The 15,811-nt window shown below is 41.3% G+C and overlaps 1 protein-coding gene across 9 annotated transcripts; it reads left to right on the top strand.

Annotated features, from left to right (window-relative positions):
• Window positions 1-2,693: 2,693 nt before the first annotated feature.
• Window positions 2,694-15,578, top strand: NIPA2 (NIPA magnesium transporter 2). 9 transcript variants are annotated; one of them, XM_051806922.1, is made up of 8 exons: window positions 2,699-2,715; window positions 6,078-6,134; window positions 9,868-9,928; window positions 10,291-10,513; window positions 12,168-12,224; window positions 12,993-13,083; window positions 13,619-13,779; window positions 14,625-15,578. In XM_051806922.1, exons 4-8 carry the CDS (start codon window positions 10,375-10,377, stop codon window positions 15,260-15,262), a joined length of 1,086 nt encoding a protein of 361 aa, XP_051662882.1. In that variant the 5' UTR covers window positions 2,699-2,715; window positions 6,078-6,134; window positions 9,868-9,928; window positions 10,291-10,374; the 3' UTR covers window positions 15,263-15,578. The 9 variants fall into 9 exon arrangements, with proteins under 9 accessions (XP_051662887.1, XP_051662882.1, XP_051662878.1 ...); XM_051806918.1 differs by lacking the exon at window positions 2,699-2,715 and adding an exon at window positions 2,823-3,075; XM_051806919.1 differs by lacking the exon at window positions 2,699-2,715 and adding an exon at window positions 3,181-3,261.
• The last annotated feature ends 233 nt before the right edge of the window (window positions 15,579-15,811 follow it).

The raw sequence follows: 15,811 nt of genomic DNA, 5'->3' as shown, positions 1-15,811 counted from the left end.
TCTCACCAACACAGTTCATATAGGAAGAGTGTTAGAGACCAAAATCTGATAGTGCCAAAAGAAAAAAACAGTTCCATTGATTTTTTTGTGAGGTTCGTTCTAAGAGTTTAAGTCTTAAGCCGAGTCCCTGAAGTTATTTGTATGTGACAGTGCACCTGTTGTATGAGTAGACTCACAGACATGACTTCATTGTTCTGCTCAGCTGTCTTCGTGAATGCAACATGATGTGGACATCAGAGACCCTGTTAGAGCTTCCTGATTGCCTAATCAGTTTTCTGTCAGGTACCTGACTAGATTCACCATCCTGGTGGGATGCTTTAAAACTCTGCCAGCTGGCACCATTCTGCCCAGGGACCATGTATCAGAAAGCAGCTGGGTGTGGATGGCACACAGTGCCGTTCATCGCAACCCCTTTGCTGTGTCTACACCATCAGAAATCACTGCACAAGAGTCAGTCGGTACACAACACAAACTAGACTATCTGCTAACTTGGTCATGCTCCCCAAGGTTGTATGGGTGGTATTTTTGCTCTCTGTCCTTTTAATACGAGTTGTTTATACACATAAGCCCTGAAAAACAATGTTCATAGCACCTATGGTAGCTCACCTCCTTTGTGAAATCCATGGGGCACAAAGATGGCTTGTGTGGCTGAGCTTCCCTACAAAAATGGGTCAAGTTAGGCAGGTTACCAGCATTCTCATGTTTGGAGTTCTTTCCAGATACTCAGCAGACATGCCTGAAGTACCATGCTGTTGTAAATTACTCAGAGATGGTCTGAGTATTTTCTGTTACTGAGCACAACCCCTGGCTTTGGGGTAAATATTTAAAGATTTGTGCCAAATTGAGAGCACTTGAATTCATATTTTGTGTGAACAGATGACAGTATGTTAAGCAGAACTAGCAGTTGAAGAAACATGAGGAAGAGGATTAACAGAGAATGACTGAAGTTTCATAAGGGTCTATAATGCTTAGAGGAGTCCAGTTAATATTTTCAGGTGTTCACTCATTGCTTTAGGTTGGTTGAGAGGTGTTTTTGAAAAGAGGAGAGCAGGAGAGGAGACTGGAAAGGGAAGTTTAAATTGACTAGCTTCAGACATGACTGTTGTTTAACTCAGGAATATGTATGTGTATGCTTTACCAACATTTGGCATGATCACAGGCACATTAATTTCTTTAGCTCTTTTAAACTTTGAACTTAGCTATCAGTACTTAGATGCTTCTGTTTATACTGTACCAGTTTAGGTGGTACAGGTGTTCATTTTTTTTAATCCATTCGAGAAACCGTTTTCACCAGCTGTTGAACTTTTTTTCAAAGACTTCATAGTTTTGGTATCTTTGGCATCTGTAAAACACAGAAAAGCTAGCCTCCTACTGTGTAATTATGTAGGTAATGACTGCAAATTGCTTAGCAGTTTTATATGTTAAAATATATTTTTATATATACACACATATATATAATTGCAAAGTTCATGTCAAGAATACTAGATTAGTTTTACATTGGGGAATGGAATGTTGCCTTAGAGAACAGAATAGGCCTAAAATTTATCCATATGCTTTGACTGCTGTAGAAATTTAATTTTTGTGACAGACTGAGGGACCATTCTTAATGAGAAAAAACACAGCAGGTAATGTGACACAGAGTGGCTTTGTTATAGTATCCTGTGAAAGAAAGCCAAGATTGGTTCTCTGGTTTTGTTTCCAGGTTTTTCCAGGTTTAGCAAAAATAAAGCAGCTGTTTGTGCAGACTAGGATAATGTCAACACAAATCCTGAGAAGCCTAAAAAAGTAGGAACTGCTGTCACTAAGGGCTGTGACAAAACTGTCTCGTGTTGGAGAGGCAGAGCTGCATCTTCCATGTGGAGCTACCACAGGTATTTTGGCAGTGTTGTTTGTCCAGACTTAATGTTACGAGGCAGCTGCGTAAAGCCTACTCAGGTAGTCCTGAAGAAACCCAACAGCCCTCTGAGCCTGAAGTCCAACTGTTTGAAAGACTCCATGCTGTAAGCCAAGGGCAAATATTTGTCTAACTATATTTACCAATTTATTTAGTATGAGATTAAAGCAGTTGGGGTTGTAAAGCATGCAGCGAGAGTGTGGGACCTGAATTAAATTGATTACTTAACCATGCCCTTTACCCAACCCTGTAAAATGCCTCTCTCACTTCCTGCATGTGGCTTCTAAGTGTTTATTTCAGCCTGGAAAAGAGAAGGCTTCGGGGTGACCTAACTGCCCCTTCCAGTACCCGAAGGGAATTTACAGGAAAGATGGGGCAAGACTATTTACAAGAGCATGTACTGACAGGACAAGGGGGAATGGGTTCAAAGTGAAAGAGAGTAAGTTTAGACTGGATATTAGGAAGAAATTCTTTGTTGCCAGGGTGGTGAGGCACTGGAACAGGTTGCCCAGAGAAGTTGTGGATGCCCCATCTCTGGAGCTGTTTAAGGCCAGCTTGGACGGGGCTCTGAGCAACCCGGTCTAGTGGAAGGTGCCCCTGCCCATGGCAGGGGAGTTGGAAGTGGATGATCTTCAAGGTCCCCTGCCAACCCAAACCTTTCAGTGATCCTGTCCTTTTCCGTGAGAGTGTAAAAGCTGGGTAGCGCGGGTGCTGGCCGGAGCACCCGGGGCTGGCGGCGGGAATGGCCGGTCGCGGCTGCAGGTGCACAGCGGCGCTGCGGGTCCGTCGCCGGGGGGTTCGCGGGCCGGAGCTGACGCTGGGTAAGGCACAGCTGTGCCCCCGAGCAGTCTATCGCCGCCTCGGGAGCGGGCGGCGCTGCAGGAGGAGGGCCGTGACCCGCGGCAGGCGGGGCCGGGGCCGGGGCCGCGCCCCTTCCGGCGGGCGCTGCCGGAACCCGTGGAGCGGAGCGGGCGGCCGGGGTTGGGACGCCGTTTCGCCCTCGCTGCTGTTGCCGCCCGCGCTCCCGCTGCCGGTCCCTCTTCCCTCCCGTCCCGTCCCCTCATGGCGGTGGAGCGCGCGGCCACCGGCCCCTCCCGCCGCCCGCTCCGGCCTCCCCCGCCCCCGTCTCCTCCTCTTCGTTCGCCGCTGCCTGCGGGGATGTGAGGGGGCCGTGACCGCAGGTACCGGCGGGGAGAGGCGTGCAGGGGGCCCGGCCGGCCCCGCGGGAGGCGGGGGGAGGCAGAGCTCCCTGCCCGCGGAGCGCTCGGCGCAAGGCCCTGGGCGCGGGCGCTGCGGGTGCGGAGCGGGCGGGCCGGGGGCGGCGGTTGCGGGGCTCCGGCTCTTGGACCTGCCTGTAGCAGCCCAGGGTGGGTTTCTCCGTAGTGGGAAGCTTGCTGTGGTTTGGGCGGCGAAGGCTGGAATTAAAAACCCTAAATCTGGGTGTTTGCGGGGCTCTCCCGCCGGGCAGAAGTGGCCGGGTACGGTGTGCTGGGTCTGCCAGAGCTCTGGAGCCGCTGTGCCTCGTACTGGAGCGTTGCTAACCAGGGAGCTAAACCGGTTCGTCTTCAGGGTTGAGTTACCCGAGGTTGAGGGTTGAGCAGAGCAGCTTCGGTAGAACTTCAGAGCCCTGACGGTGCTTTAGTTTAACATAGAAAACAGTAATCTTAACTTTGCATTGTAGTTCATTGTAGGCTTAAACAGCGCCAGGGGAGGTTTAGGCTGGACATGAGAAAAAATTTCTTCACAGAAAGGGTGACTAGACATTGGAATGGGCTGCCCAGGGAGGTGGTGGAGTCAGCATCCCTGGAAGTGTTCAAGGAAATAGAGGACGTTGCACTTAGTGCCATGATCTAGTTGACATGGTGGTCTTGGGCCATAGGTTGGACACTGATCTCGGAGGTCTTTTCCAACCTAATTGATTCTGTGATTGAGAATGATGATTTCTGTTTGTTCATACACTGTGAAGATGTTGCCTGGATCTGACTCTTTTGTCCCTGTTTTATTCCCCTGATCTTTTCTGTTTTAAGCAGTCAACTTTCTCCACTTCACCTCAATGTCTTTAATGTTGTTTTTAATTAAAACATAATAAATGTAAGTCATCATAGCTCTTTCTTAATGCTTTTGACGTGCCTTGTATAGAGTTAGGGTTTTTCCCTGGAAGATAACAGCTTCATCAATAGGAAATTATTGCATAGGTATTTGTCAGTATCGATGTATTTAGAATTCAGTGTCACACCAGTTCTGCTTTTGTTAAAGTGGTTGATTCTTAGGATAAAATCCTGGCAAAAAGAAGGCAGGTTGTAACAGGTTATATCAGTCATGTCAAAGGAGTAGCAGTGACTAATGTCTAGATTTGACTTTAACATCCTGAGTTATCTTAAATTTGAAACTGCCCATCTGAAATACTAAAGGTGGAAGTTCAGTGGCCCTGTGCTGGTGACTCTTCTCACTGAGAATAGAGGTAACGTGTCAGGTACAGCAAAAGTGAAGCAACTCTTATCTTGAGTCTATTTTGATAGATTTCCCAGAAAACAGTTAATACAACATCATCTGTCTGTAGCACTGTCTGTAGTTTGCATTCAGTTAATAAATAACACTCTTTTAGTGAAGGTATTTGTAGCTTTATGTGAAAATGCTTTAATTAAAGGTCATTCTTTTCATAGAAGTGAATAACTACAAATAGAATATACAAAGAAGAAGTTTTTAGTGTGGCAATTTTTTTTATTTCCTCCTGGTTTCATAAAATGGAATAGTTGTTGCTTTTGTTTTATTAATGGAAATCTGCTGTAAAAAATAAATTTCACCATCGTTTAACTGAACCTTTTAAAATAGGCAACTTTAGAATGGTTAAGGTATGTTTTGCTTTCTGAGCACGTGCTAGTATATATGCAGATATATAACAATATAAACAAATATCTTTTTAGCTTGCCTACGAAATATGTAAATAATTATATGTATAAGTTTGAGCAGTTGTTTAACTTTAACAGAGCTGGAAAACTGTATCTGTATTGGGGCAGATTTACAAAGTTGCAAAATTGAATAAAGTGTTTCCTAAACAGTGTATACAGAATCTTTGGGTACTGTGTGCATGCATCTTGGCCTTTTAAAGATGTACTCAGTTTTGAACTGGCAGCTCTTTTATCCTAATGCCCTGTTACATCTGTCCCTTCAATGTTCCCTCTATACCTGTGCTTAAAAGATACATTCATGAGTGGACAGAGCACAACTGAGGAGGACTTGGATTATAGAGTTAGGTATATTTGGGGGATTTTAGTAACTTTACTGAGACTATTTCTGTGTTCATAATCCCCACTGCTCCAGAGTTCTGTATATCCAAAGGAGAGCTACAAAGATGATGAAGGCCCTAGAGGGGAAGCCATACAAGGAGTAGCTGAGGTCACTTGCTTTGTTCAGCCTGGAGGAGACTGAGAGGAGACATCATTGCAATCTACAACTTGTTCACGAGGGGAAGCGGGGAAGCAGAGGGACAGACACTGATCTCTTCTCTCTGGTGACCAGTGACAGGACCCAAGGCATGAAGCTGTGTCAGGGGAGATTTAGGTTGAATGTTAGGAAAATGTTTTTCACCAAGAGAGTGGTTGGGCACTGGAACGAGCTCCCCAGGCAAGTGGTCAAAGCACCAAGCCTGACAGAGTTCAGTCCGGCGTGTGATTTTTTTGGGCTGTCCTGTGCAGGGCCAGGAGATAGACTTGGCCCTTGGGCATCCCTTCCAACTCACCATATTCTGTCGTTTTTGAGTTATATAAACATCCTCTGAAAGCTCACCATACTGAAGTCAGTAATTAAAACTATATTAGTTATTTTGTAAGAAAAGTGCCTTACAGAAAAAAAACGGAAAGGACTAGGGTAGTATTTCAGTTCAACTTTAACATGGTGCCTTCTAAAGAATAGCTTAGATCACAAGTTAGTTTCTTTGATTTGTGAAGTGAAAAGCAAAGGGATGAAATAATACTTGAGATAAGACATTCCTAAGGAAGATCAAATTTAAAATCACATTGCTTTGTGTTTTTAAACAAAAATCCTGTCCCTTTTTAAAGCATAGATGAGACATTGTAAAGTCTTGTGTGTCATGCATGAAAATGAAATCACCTTGAAATTATGGACAGTTTTTTTGCTGAATTCTTAAAATGCCACTTAATACTATTTAAAACTTCTGTTTTAGAAGCCCAACCTCGAAATATTTAAGAAGTGAATGCCTCTGGATTTTGGAACAAAATTGGTATGTATAATGAGCCTTCTAAAGGCTCATCACCGAACATTTGGATTTTTATTTTGTTAGGGAGTGTTTCTTTCTGTTTCCTGTAGTTTTATGCCTGTGGAAAGGAAGAAGTGAACACATAATAGCCAGTGTGACACATAATAGTCAATGTTTATTTATTAAAGCAACTTGTTGATTCAACCCCTTTTTCTTCCATGGAAAGCTTTATGACTAAAGGGCATTAAGTAGGTGCTTTATTCCAATGTTAGAAACATAAAACTTTTCATGGAGCTCTTGTAAAAGAGCAGAATTTACAATAAAATACCACAGAACAGCTCAAAAGATGCCGAATGGCTGTACCTGGAGTAACTATTGTTTTGCCTGAACGGGCCTTTGTTTTAAAATCTTCTGTGTGAGTCATGTTTGAATGACTTACATTCAGGCAGGAATAATTTGCTGTACAAGTGCAGGAGGTTATACTAATAGAGAAGCTGAATATGAGTCAACAGTAAGTGACTTTCTCAGTAAGCCCTTTCTCAGTAGAAAGGGCTAGGAAAACCACCTGTTTTGAGTGTATAAGAAGAAATATAGTTTTCCACTGATTTGTGGAAGTAATAACTCAAGCTAAAGTACTGTATGCAGCTTTGGGAGTTGCATTTAAAAAAAACTATTCAGAAGGAACCCAGAGGTTGACACAGCAGGAGGTGCCAAGCACCTAACTTACAGAGTAATCTTAATATGTGGGTGCAAAGATAAAGGGACTTGTGTCTTTTCCAAATCCAGAATGGCTTTAGTAGTGAAAGTGAAGATCTAGGTGAAGATCATTAGATAGTGAGAATTCCTAATGGCATCAAAGCATGACTGCCGTGTTTGTGAAGTTTCTTTTTCAAGTATTTCTTGGGAGAAGCTTGGCTGACTTATTTGTGATGAGAAGCAGCAGTGAATGATGCAGTACGTGGCAAAAGGTTGAAGTAAATGACCTGCTAAGGTCATTTTTTGCTTACTTACATCATCCTGTTCACAGTTTAAAAGATCAGGTTTTGATAAGAAAAATGTGAATTCTGGTATTTAAATAATTTAGCATATATTTAGATTACTTCCTGTAAGTCTTGTAAGACTGTCTACTGAACTCTAGAGGGACTATGGCCAAGTAAGTAAAGTTGGAACAATCTACTATGTCTGCCTTTCCCAAGTCTAATTCTTGCTTCTGTACAATGTACAGCTTGTGGAATTGATACTAATTTTCTTTGGCTGATATCTCCCACATACTTACTTAAGCTGACTTGATTTTGAATGTAAACTATTATTTCATCTCATTACACCTCTTTTAGTGTTTCTGCATATTTAGAGAACTTACTTGCTACAATAAATGTAACATCTTTAAGTGCTCTGTTTGTGCTGCTTTTTTGAGGCAAAGAAACATTACCTTGTATTTTAGACGAGAGAGTCTGTATCTTGCCAGCGTTTGTCATGCTTTTTGGTTACACCTTGAAAACAAGCAAACAAGCTTTGTGGCTAATCTGGACTTGCTTATGTTCCGCAGTTTCTTTTTTACATTCAAAGTTTCTCCGTCTCTCCCTGTCTGTTAACCTTCCAACCCTGTGTAATCTGCCATTGCCCTGTTGCATGCTGAGAGTTATGACTCAGGATACCGGCAGATCCACAGGTAGTTCATTAACGAGTGGGTTTTGGAGGCATTGTAAATGTTGTAGCTTCTGTGGATAGGAGAGTCTCATCCCCTCGTTACTCCTCTGAGATTAGAGCAGTCAACTAGTATTCCTCCATGACACTGCTGGTCTTGAGTGGATGAAATGTTCTTTGTGTTAAAATCAGCTGTGAACTTGATTACAGAACCTTTGCAGAACTCCACTACTGCTGGTTTTATTTAACTCCTACATTTTCTGGTTTCTCTCCTGTTTATAACCCAGTAGTGGCCCTGGCTGTTGAGATGCAGTGGCTTTGCATGTCCCAAAGCAGAAACATGAGAGGCATATTTCAGAAACTGCTTGTTTCATGGCATTTTCTTTTCTTATTTCCAAAGATAACTTTTCTTGATAATATTTTTGAGGACGCATTAGTTCTTCTTCTTTACTGAGTCTTAGGGTTAGAATTAAACTACTGATTTCCTGAAGTGGAAAGCTTCCAATGCCTGGTATTGCTTTGACCTTGCAGCTGTACGTATCAGTTCTACCTGTGCAAATTATATCTGTACTGTATGCAAAGGGAACCAAATCTCTTCAGAGAGAACTTGGGTTCACCATGACTATGTGACATTTGACTGCAATTGTAGACATCTGTATAAACAGGGGAAAAGTATGGCAGTCCAGCCCAAGCAGAAATGGGACTGGCCACGTCTGTGAGGACAAATAAACTTGATGAGAAGAGTTAGCAGTAATTTACCTGAATTTATGTAATTTAAGTGATGAAGACGTGAGTTGTTTACAAGTTTAACAAAGTGGCTGACAGGGCATCAAAAACTCTTTAGTGTATTTGGGACATGGGGTAAAGTAGAATTACTAGTTTTGAAGTGTAGCATCCTTTTAAAGTATAAATTCATAAAATTACCTGTTAGCTCATAAGTTTCCTCATTCTTCTGCAATTAGATTCTTTTGCTGCTGCAAAGAAAAGCCGCCTGTGCTTCTCCCTTGTCTCTGAAATGCAGTGGGTGGAAGATGTCAGGATGGGACTAACTGATGCTCTTTCCCTCTGTTAGTGTAGGTGAAGATATACAAGCCAGGGAGAGAAGAAAAAGGAAAAAAAGTGGAGAATTCTCTTTTAGTAAAAAGCTATACTAGTAAAAATATTCCCTTTAGTAATATAACTAAAGTAGCAACTGTTGAAAAAAGTGGTAGAGTATAAAAGCTTACCAAAAGCAGCCCCTCCTCCCCCAGGTGATGCTATACCAGTGTCACATTTTGCACCAGCTGGAGCTGGAAGAACATTCATAGCTCGATTACCTGAACAGTGTGCCTTACACCTGCTAGAAAAGATGGCAGAGAGAACAGTTACAAAAGCCTGTTGATGTCTTTTCCTTGCATTAAAAAGTCCCTTTATTCTTCAGGGGACTGAAAGTCTTGTTGGAATTCAAAACCAGGGGAATGTTTTATGTGGTAGGTGAGGCTGCTGGGTCTGGTCTATCTCATGCATTGTGATTTGTTTTTCTTGGTTTTGTTCCATAGGCGATTTTGTATCATGCAAGAATCTAGTTTAGTTTTAAAAGTTGCTAGAAAATGAAAGCACTCTCATGTAGATCATTTACTTCATTTCTTCTACAAAATAAAATATTAAAAATTACTATGCAAGGATTAAGGGAAGAGGATTTGAGAATTTTCAACTGTGGCTCTTGCAGCATTTTGAATAGTGCCACGTTGAGTGCTTATTAAATGAGACTCTTTTCCTCTACTTCTTCACAGCCTCACTGGATGCAGGTAGGAGGATCTGTGTTCAGTTTTAACATTAACCTACTTGTAACTCTCTGCTAGGTTTTTCCTAGGGGTATAGAAAATTAATCAAAATTGGAAGCACAAAAATACAGGGAAAAGTAGTACTGAAAGAAGGCAGGTTTTGAAGAAACAGGTGCTTCATACAGGTATGGGAAACTGTAATATAAATCAACAAACAAATGCCTTATTTCTTGCCAGATTTCCCTGCTTGTTAAAGAATAATTGCATGTGCATGCATGTCAGGCTTGTTTGTGTTATGGAGATGACTATATGATTAAACACCCTTCTAATATTCTCTTTCATTTTTCTAGGGAGTTTATGTGGAAGAAATGCTGTGACTGTTCTCAAACTCTCTTACAGACTGATTTTAACGTAAGTAATTGTTTGGTCAGTATCATCAGTTACATGGTGTGCCAGCCACAGATCTGTGTACTCAATGAAAAGAAAAATAAATCCCATATTTGTAAGCTTTGCTTAACGTTTCTCAAAGAACTTTTATTTGTTTGGGTATCAGTTTTTATATGCCAGGTATAACCATTCCTTTGCTGTGTTCAGACTTGTTAGTTAGTCATCCATGGTGCAAGCTCTCACATGCTTCAAAGATTGCCTTTTTTTTTTTTAAACACTGTTAGTAGAGACCATTTGTAGGAGAACCAGTCACATGAGCTGTTGAGGATTTTCCTGTGCAGCAGCTATTTCTACCAGTTTAATTCTGATGTGTTTATTTTGCTCAGGTTTCGGTGTTGCATCATTTTGTGTTGAGTAACAGAAGTTCTACTCCTCATTGATCAATGTGACAGCGTTTAGTAGTTTACGAAATGAGCCAAACTCGTGGGAGATATGACTTCTGTATTGGTCTGGTGTTGGCTATGAGTTCCAGCATTTTCATTGGAGGAAGTTTCATCCTGAAAAAGAAAGGTCTCCTCCGGTTAGCCAGGAAAGGCTCCATGAGAGCAGGTAAATAAATACATCTTGTAATAAATTGCTGATGTTTAGATTTTGCTGTTTAACAGATTACTAAACCAATGATCTTGGTTTGACTTTGAGGTTTTTTTGTTTGTTAAATGTATATGAAAACTAAAACATAGGGCTGATGTGTTTTTCCTCTGGTGTCAGATACCCCTAACTCTGTGTGTGATACGTGCTATTTGATTTGTATGTAATACCCTGTGGGGACACTTGTCAAAGGATTCCTTTACATGTCAGTTAAGTCTAAATTGTACTTGCAAATTGAACTTGGAAGCAGCACTCTTAACTACATCTGTGCTCCTGAATGAGTGAATTTAGGAGACTTAACAATGTTTGAGCGTCAGGAGATTGTTTTCTAAAGCTAAAAATCACATGTGGTAATTGAGTGTAACCAGCAGTGTCCCTTGAGGATTCATACTGAAAGAAATACTATTAAATATCTTCATCAGTGATATAGACAGTGGGATTGAGTGCTCTGCCACTGAGTTTGTGGATGACACCAAGCTGAGTGGGGCAGCTGATGCACTAGAGGGAAAGGATGGCATCCAGAGGGACCTGGATGGGCTTGAGGAGTGAGTCTGTGCAAACCTCATGAGGTTTAACAAGAACAAGCTCAAGGCGCTATGCTTGGGTTAGGGCAACCCACAGTATCAATAGCAGCTGGAGATGAACAGATGGAAAGCAGCCCTGCTGAGAAGGACTTGGGGGTGCTGCTGGATGAACAGCTGACAATGACCTGGCAATTTGTGCACTCGAAGCCAATCATATCCAAATGAGGTGTGGCCAGCGGGTGGAGGGAGGTGATTCTGCTCCTCTGCTCTGCTCTGCTCTGATAAGACCCCACCCGGAGTCCTGCATCCAGCTCTGGGGTCCTCAGCACAGGAAGGACATGGACCTGTTGGAGCAAGTCCAGAGAAGGGCCATGAAAATGATCAGAGGGATAGAACACTTTCCTATGCAGACAGGCTAACAGAGTTGTTCAAAGAGAAGGCTCTGGGGAGAACTTTCAGCACCTTCCAGTACCTAAAGGGGGCTTATAAGAAAGACAGAGAGAATTTTTTTTTTTACCAGGGCCTGTAGTGACAGGACAAGGGGCAATGGTTTTAAACTGAAGAGGATAGATTTAAATAGAATAGTTGCAGCATCCTCAGATCATTCAGAAGGCTGACTCTGAATATTTTTGATTCAGTACCTGTTATCTTTGCTTCTAAAAGATGGTTGATCTTGATATACCATAGTTCATGCTCCCTGGTTTGGAACAAGAAAGTGTGATGTTTTCACATGTAATCAACCACATAAACCATGTATGATTTCCACAGAGTAGCACTCGTAGTAAGAGACACATAACTTGGCTTTTCATGTCATTACAGTGAATTGAAAGAACTGTTTCTCACAGTAATGCATATATGGTCATCAGCCATTTCTAACACAAAAGAAACAAGTGGTTTTCAAAGTAGGCTGTAGGAGGCAGATGCATGTCAGAAATTGAAGATGCTCTACCTAGAAAGCCTAAGTATCAAAAGGTTGCCCATGTTTTTAAAGGCAGGGGCTACAAAAATTATTTTATGTCATGGCAGCGTTACTAGTGATGGAGTGTTGATGTATGTTTTTAGTGGAGCAGCAAACATTCTTTCAATTTTAGGTCAAGGTGGTCATGCATACCTTAAGGAGTGGCTGTGGTGGGCTGGACTTCTTTCAAGTAAGTATCAAAAATATATTCATCTAAGTGTCGCAAATACAATCTGCATGATATACTTTTAATAAATAACTCTGCCACAGATGGCAGCAATGATTTCAAAAAAAGGAACGAGATTGGGATTCTACAATGTATGGTAATGCTATCTGGAGATTGATGGGTGCAGCTCTAAGGATTTTAATATAACTTCTCTCATACCAGAAGTTCTTCCTTTAATTTAACTGCCCTCTTTGTGCAATGGAGCTAGACAGGCATTGGTCTTCTTGTGTGTCTTTGCTACCATATGCATTCTGGTTTTTGTCTTAGCAGAGAAGTGCTTAGATATATTGGATTCCTTAGAGGGAAGCATATTTTGCAATTATGTCTATTTTCTGAACTTTTTTCATTGCTTAAGCTCTCAAATTACTGGCTGTATTCAGGTAACTGGCTTATTGTATGTGCTGTGCTGTATCCTGCTATTGCAGATTTCTCCATGGAGAAGTTCATGAGTCAAGTAGGCAGGCTGAGCAGCTAGAACACAGACGCTAGAGGAAAACACCTTGTGATTTGGTAGAATTAATTCTAATACCTGTTGCAGTTCCACAGCCTGTTTTTAAAATAGTGGGGCAGAGGGGCAAGGGTGTGCTCTGCTCGTACTGCTGGCTGAATGCTGTAATTAGAATTTCCATTGTTCCTTACTGCATGTCTGTGGCTACACAAACACTTGCACTGAATCTCAGGTTTGTTGTGTGACAGTCTAACTCCTGGTTTTTAATTACTGTTCCTCTGCAGTGGGAGCTGGTGAAGTAGCTAACTTTGCTGCCTATGCTTTTGCACCAGCTACGTTAGTGACTCCTTTAGGAGCTCTCAGTGTTCTTGTAAGGTAAGAAACACTAACAGAAATCAGTGTGATTTGAGAGAGAGAAGTAAAACATTTCTTTAGAAATTTGTCACTGAACTATGCTGTAATAAATGGGGTTTGTTTTTAACAATAAAGAGTGCTTATAAACATCAGGAGTAACTTCTAAGTTTCTCCAAATACCCAGTGACTGTGATATGAAAGGGCTCTAGCAATGCATCTACACTTCCATGTCTGAAGAGTATTGTCTTCTGCATTTCAAGAACCTGGTATATACAACAGAGCAGTATTTTCATTCCTAGGTAAAGATTTTTGTCTTTCTAAAATTATTTTTGCAAGTTCTTAGAGCATTTTTTTGCTGACAGCATAAAAAGGGGGTTCTGGGGAGAGATGCCAAATATTAACAGGTAGTTGTGTCCATAGCAAGTATCTTGAGCTAGCTATTTTTAAGCTGCACTCTGTGTATGCAAGTGACCTTTACAGTCAAAGCAACCTGTAAGTTGATGAGAAAATGAATATTACTAATTCCATGTTTGTTGGTGCATTTTTTTCTTCTTAGTGCCATTCTGTCATCCTTCTTTTTAAATGAAAAACTTAATTTACATGGAAAAATAGGGTGTTTGCTAAGTATACTGGGATCAACTGTGATGGTAATTCATGCTCCACAAGAGGAGGAAGTAGAAACTTTGGATGAAATGTCCCACAAACTAGGTGATCCAGGTAAGAAAAATGCTGGCTTGATATGTACACAGCCCATCATTTCTTTATTATAGTTTTATTACTGCTGCTCTCAAGTTTAGGGAAGATAGCCTGTGTCTGCTTCATTTTGTCTGAATGAATTAGAGATTTGAATTCTGTAACATTTGTCTGGCCTTGAACAGAGTCTTGCTGTGAAGCACTGAGATGACTGTTTATATAAATGCAGCAGCACGGGCGGATAAACAAAACTTCTATAAATGTTGATTGAAGTGTGTCAGTCTCCAAGCCCAACTTTGAGCCATGCTTTGAAATGAAAAAGTAGGTGTCATAAGTGTCTGCTGAGAAGTGAAATTCTGAAGATGAGCTGTTGTGCTTACATGGAAGATGAGGCACTCACAAATGCATATCTGCAAAATACTAATTATACAAAGGCAATCCCCATTTTAAACATGAGGGAATGGACAGCACAGATTAAAAAGCTGTTCTTAAAGAATGACTTGATTTTTGGAAATGTGCAATGAATGCAGCCGCCTGCCAAAACCTAACCTCCTAAAGAGTCAGTCCAGACTCAAGCCTGTATCCAGTGGCAACTACACCTCAGTGAGTCTGTGGGTAAGGCAATTTAGCAATCTAATCCTGGAGACGTCTTGCCAATAGACTGGTAAAGGTAATACAACATGCCTGGGGTTCATTGTTTTGGCTAGCTCGCTCTAAAATAATTTTAACTGTGACGTTGGAGGGCTAATGAGAAACATCCTGAACTCTTCTGTTTAAGCTGAGTCGGTCAAATTGTTAATGAGTATTTTCTCATTAAGATGCTTTTGGTAGTGTCCACAACTAACACGATTTTTTCCCCCCAACCACAGGTTTTGTGGTCTTCGCAACACTTGTTGTCATTGTGTCTTTAATTTTGATATGTGTGGTGGGACCTCGCCATGGACAGACCAACATTCTCGTGTACATAACAATTTGCTCTGTAATTGGAGCCTTATCAGTCTCCTGTGTAAAAGGTTTGGGCATCGCTATAAAGGAACTTTTTGCAGGAAAACCAGTGCTGAAACATCCCTTGTCTTGGATTCTGCTGCTAAGCCTTACTGTCTGTGTGAGCACGCAGATCAACTATTTAAACAGGGCTCTGGATATATTCAACACTTCGATAGTGACTCCGATATATTATGTAATCTTTACAACATCTGTTTTAACTTGTTCTGCCATCCTTTTCAAGGAATGGCAACACATGGCGGCCGATGACATTATTGGCACCTTCAGTGGCTTCCTGACTATTATTGTGGGGATCTTTTTATTGCATGCCTTCAAAGATGTTAATTTCACCCTAGCAAACCTGCCCCTCTCTTTGCGGAAGGATGATAGAGCAGCAAATGGCACTTTGCTGAGCACATACGACAGCTTTCATGATGATGAAGAAAGTTCTGCCTGTCTAGGTGAAATGCAGTCCACTGAGAGTCTCTCAGCCAGGAGAAATGGAAGTCTGTCAGCCTTCTGAAAATAGCTACGTGTTACTTAAGAAAAGAACAATTCTGTAACTCTGGAAATTTTTTTTCTGCTGTGAAATGTCTGATCTTGTCTGGAAATTCATGTACTTTTTAACAGTATGTGTAGACAATCGTTGATTTTTAAGTTTGATTAGTTTGGATAAGAACACTGAAACTGTTTTTATTTGCCTTATTTTTACTTTAAAAAATACTAAAATGACCTCAGACCAGAACTGGTTTTGTTGCTTAAGTTATGTGTAAATACTTTCATTTCATTCTTCTGTTTTTAAGATGTATTGCACTAATGACAATTTTATCAAAAATAAATGGCTTTATTTCTGCATTGGTGGTAAAAAGGTTGCAGTGAACCTGGATCCTTTGTACTTGTGCCTTGAGACCACAGACTGACTGTAACCATAATGAAACAGGAGCTGCAGCAACTACTTCCATCCTAGTTTGTGAAAGAGGAAAGGGAAAGCTACAACCAAGCACAACTGATCCTTTGAACGTACTGCTGTATGCTAAATTTGCTGCATTTGCATCAAAACCCCCCAACTTTA

Source organism: Manacus candei, unplaced genomic scaffold (assembly GCF_025592945.1).
Source record: "Manacus candei isolate 608988 ecotype Guabito, Panama unplaced genomic scaffold, ASM2559294v1 h1tg000069l, whole genome shotgun sequence".
Lineage (NCBI taxonomy): Eukaryota > Metazoa > Chordata > Aves > Passeriformes > Pipridae > Manacus > Manacus candei.
Note: the sequence above shows the minus strand (reverse complement) of the source record. Positions and strands in the feature narration are given on the sequence as shown.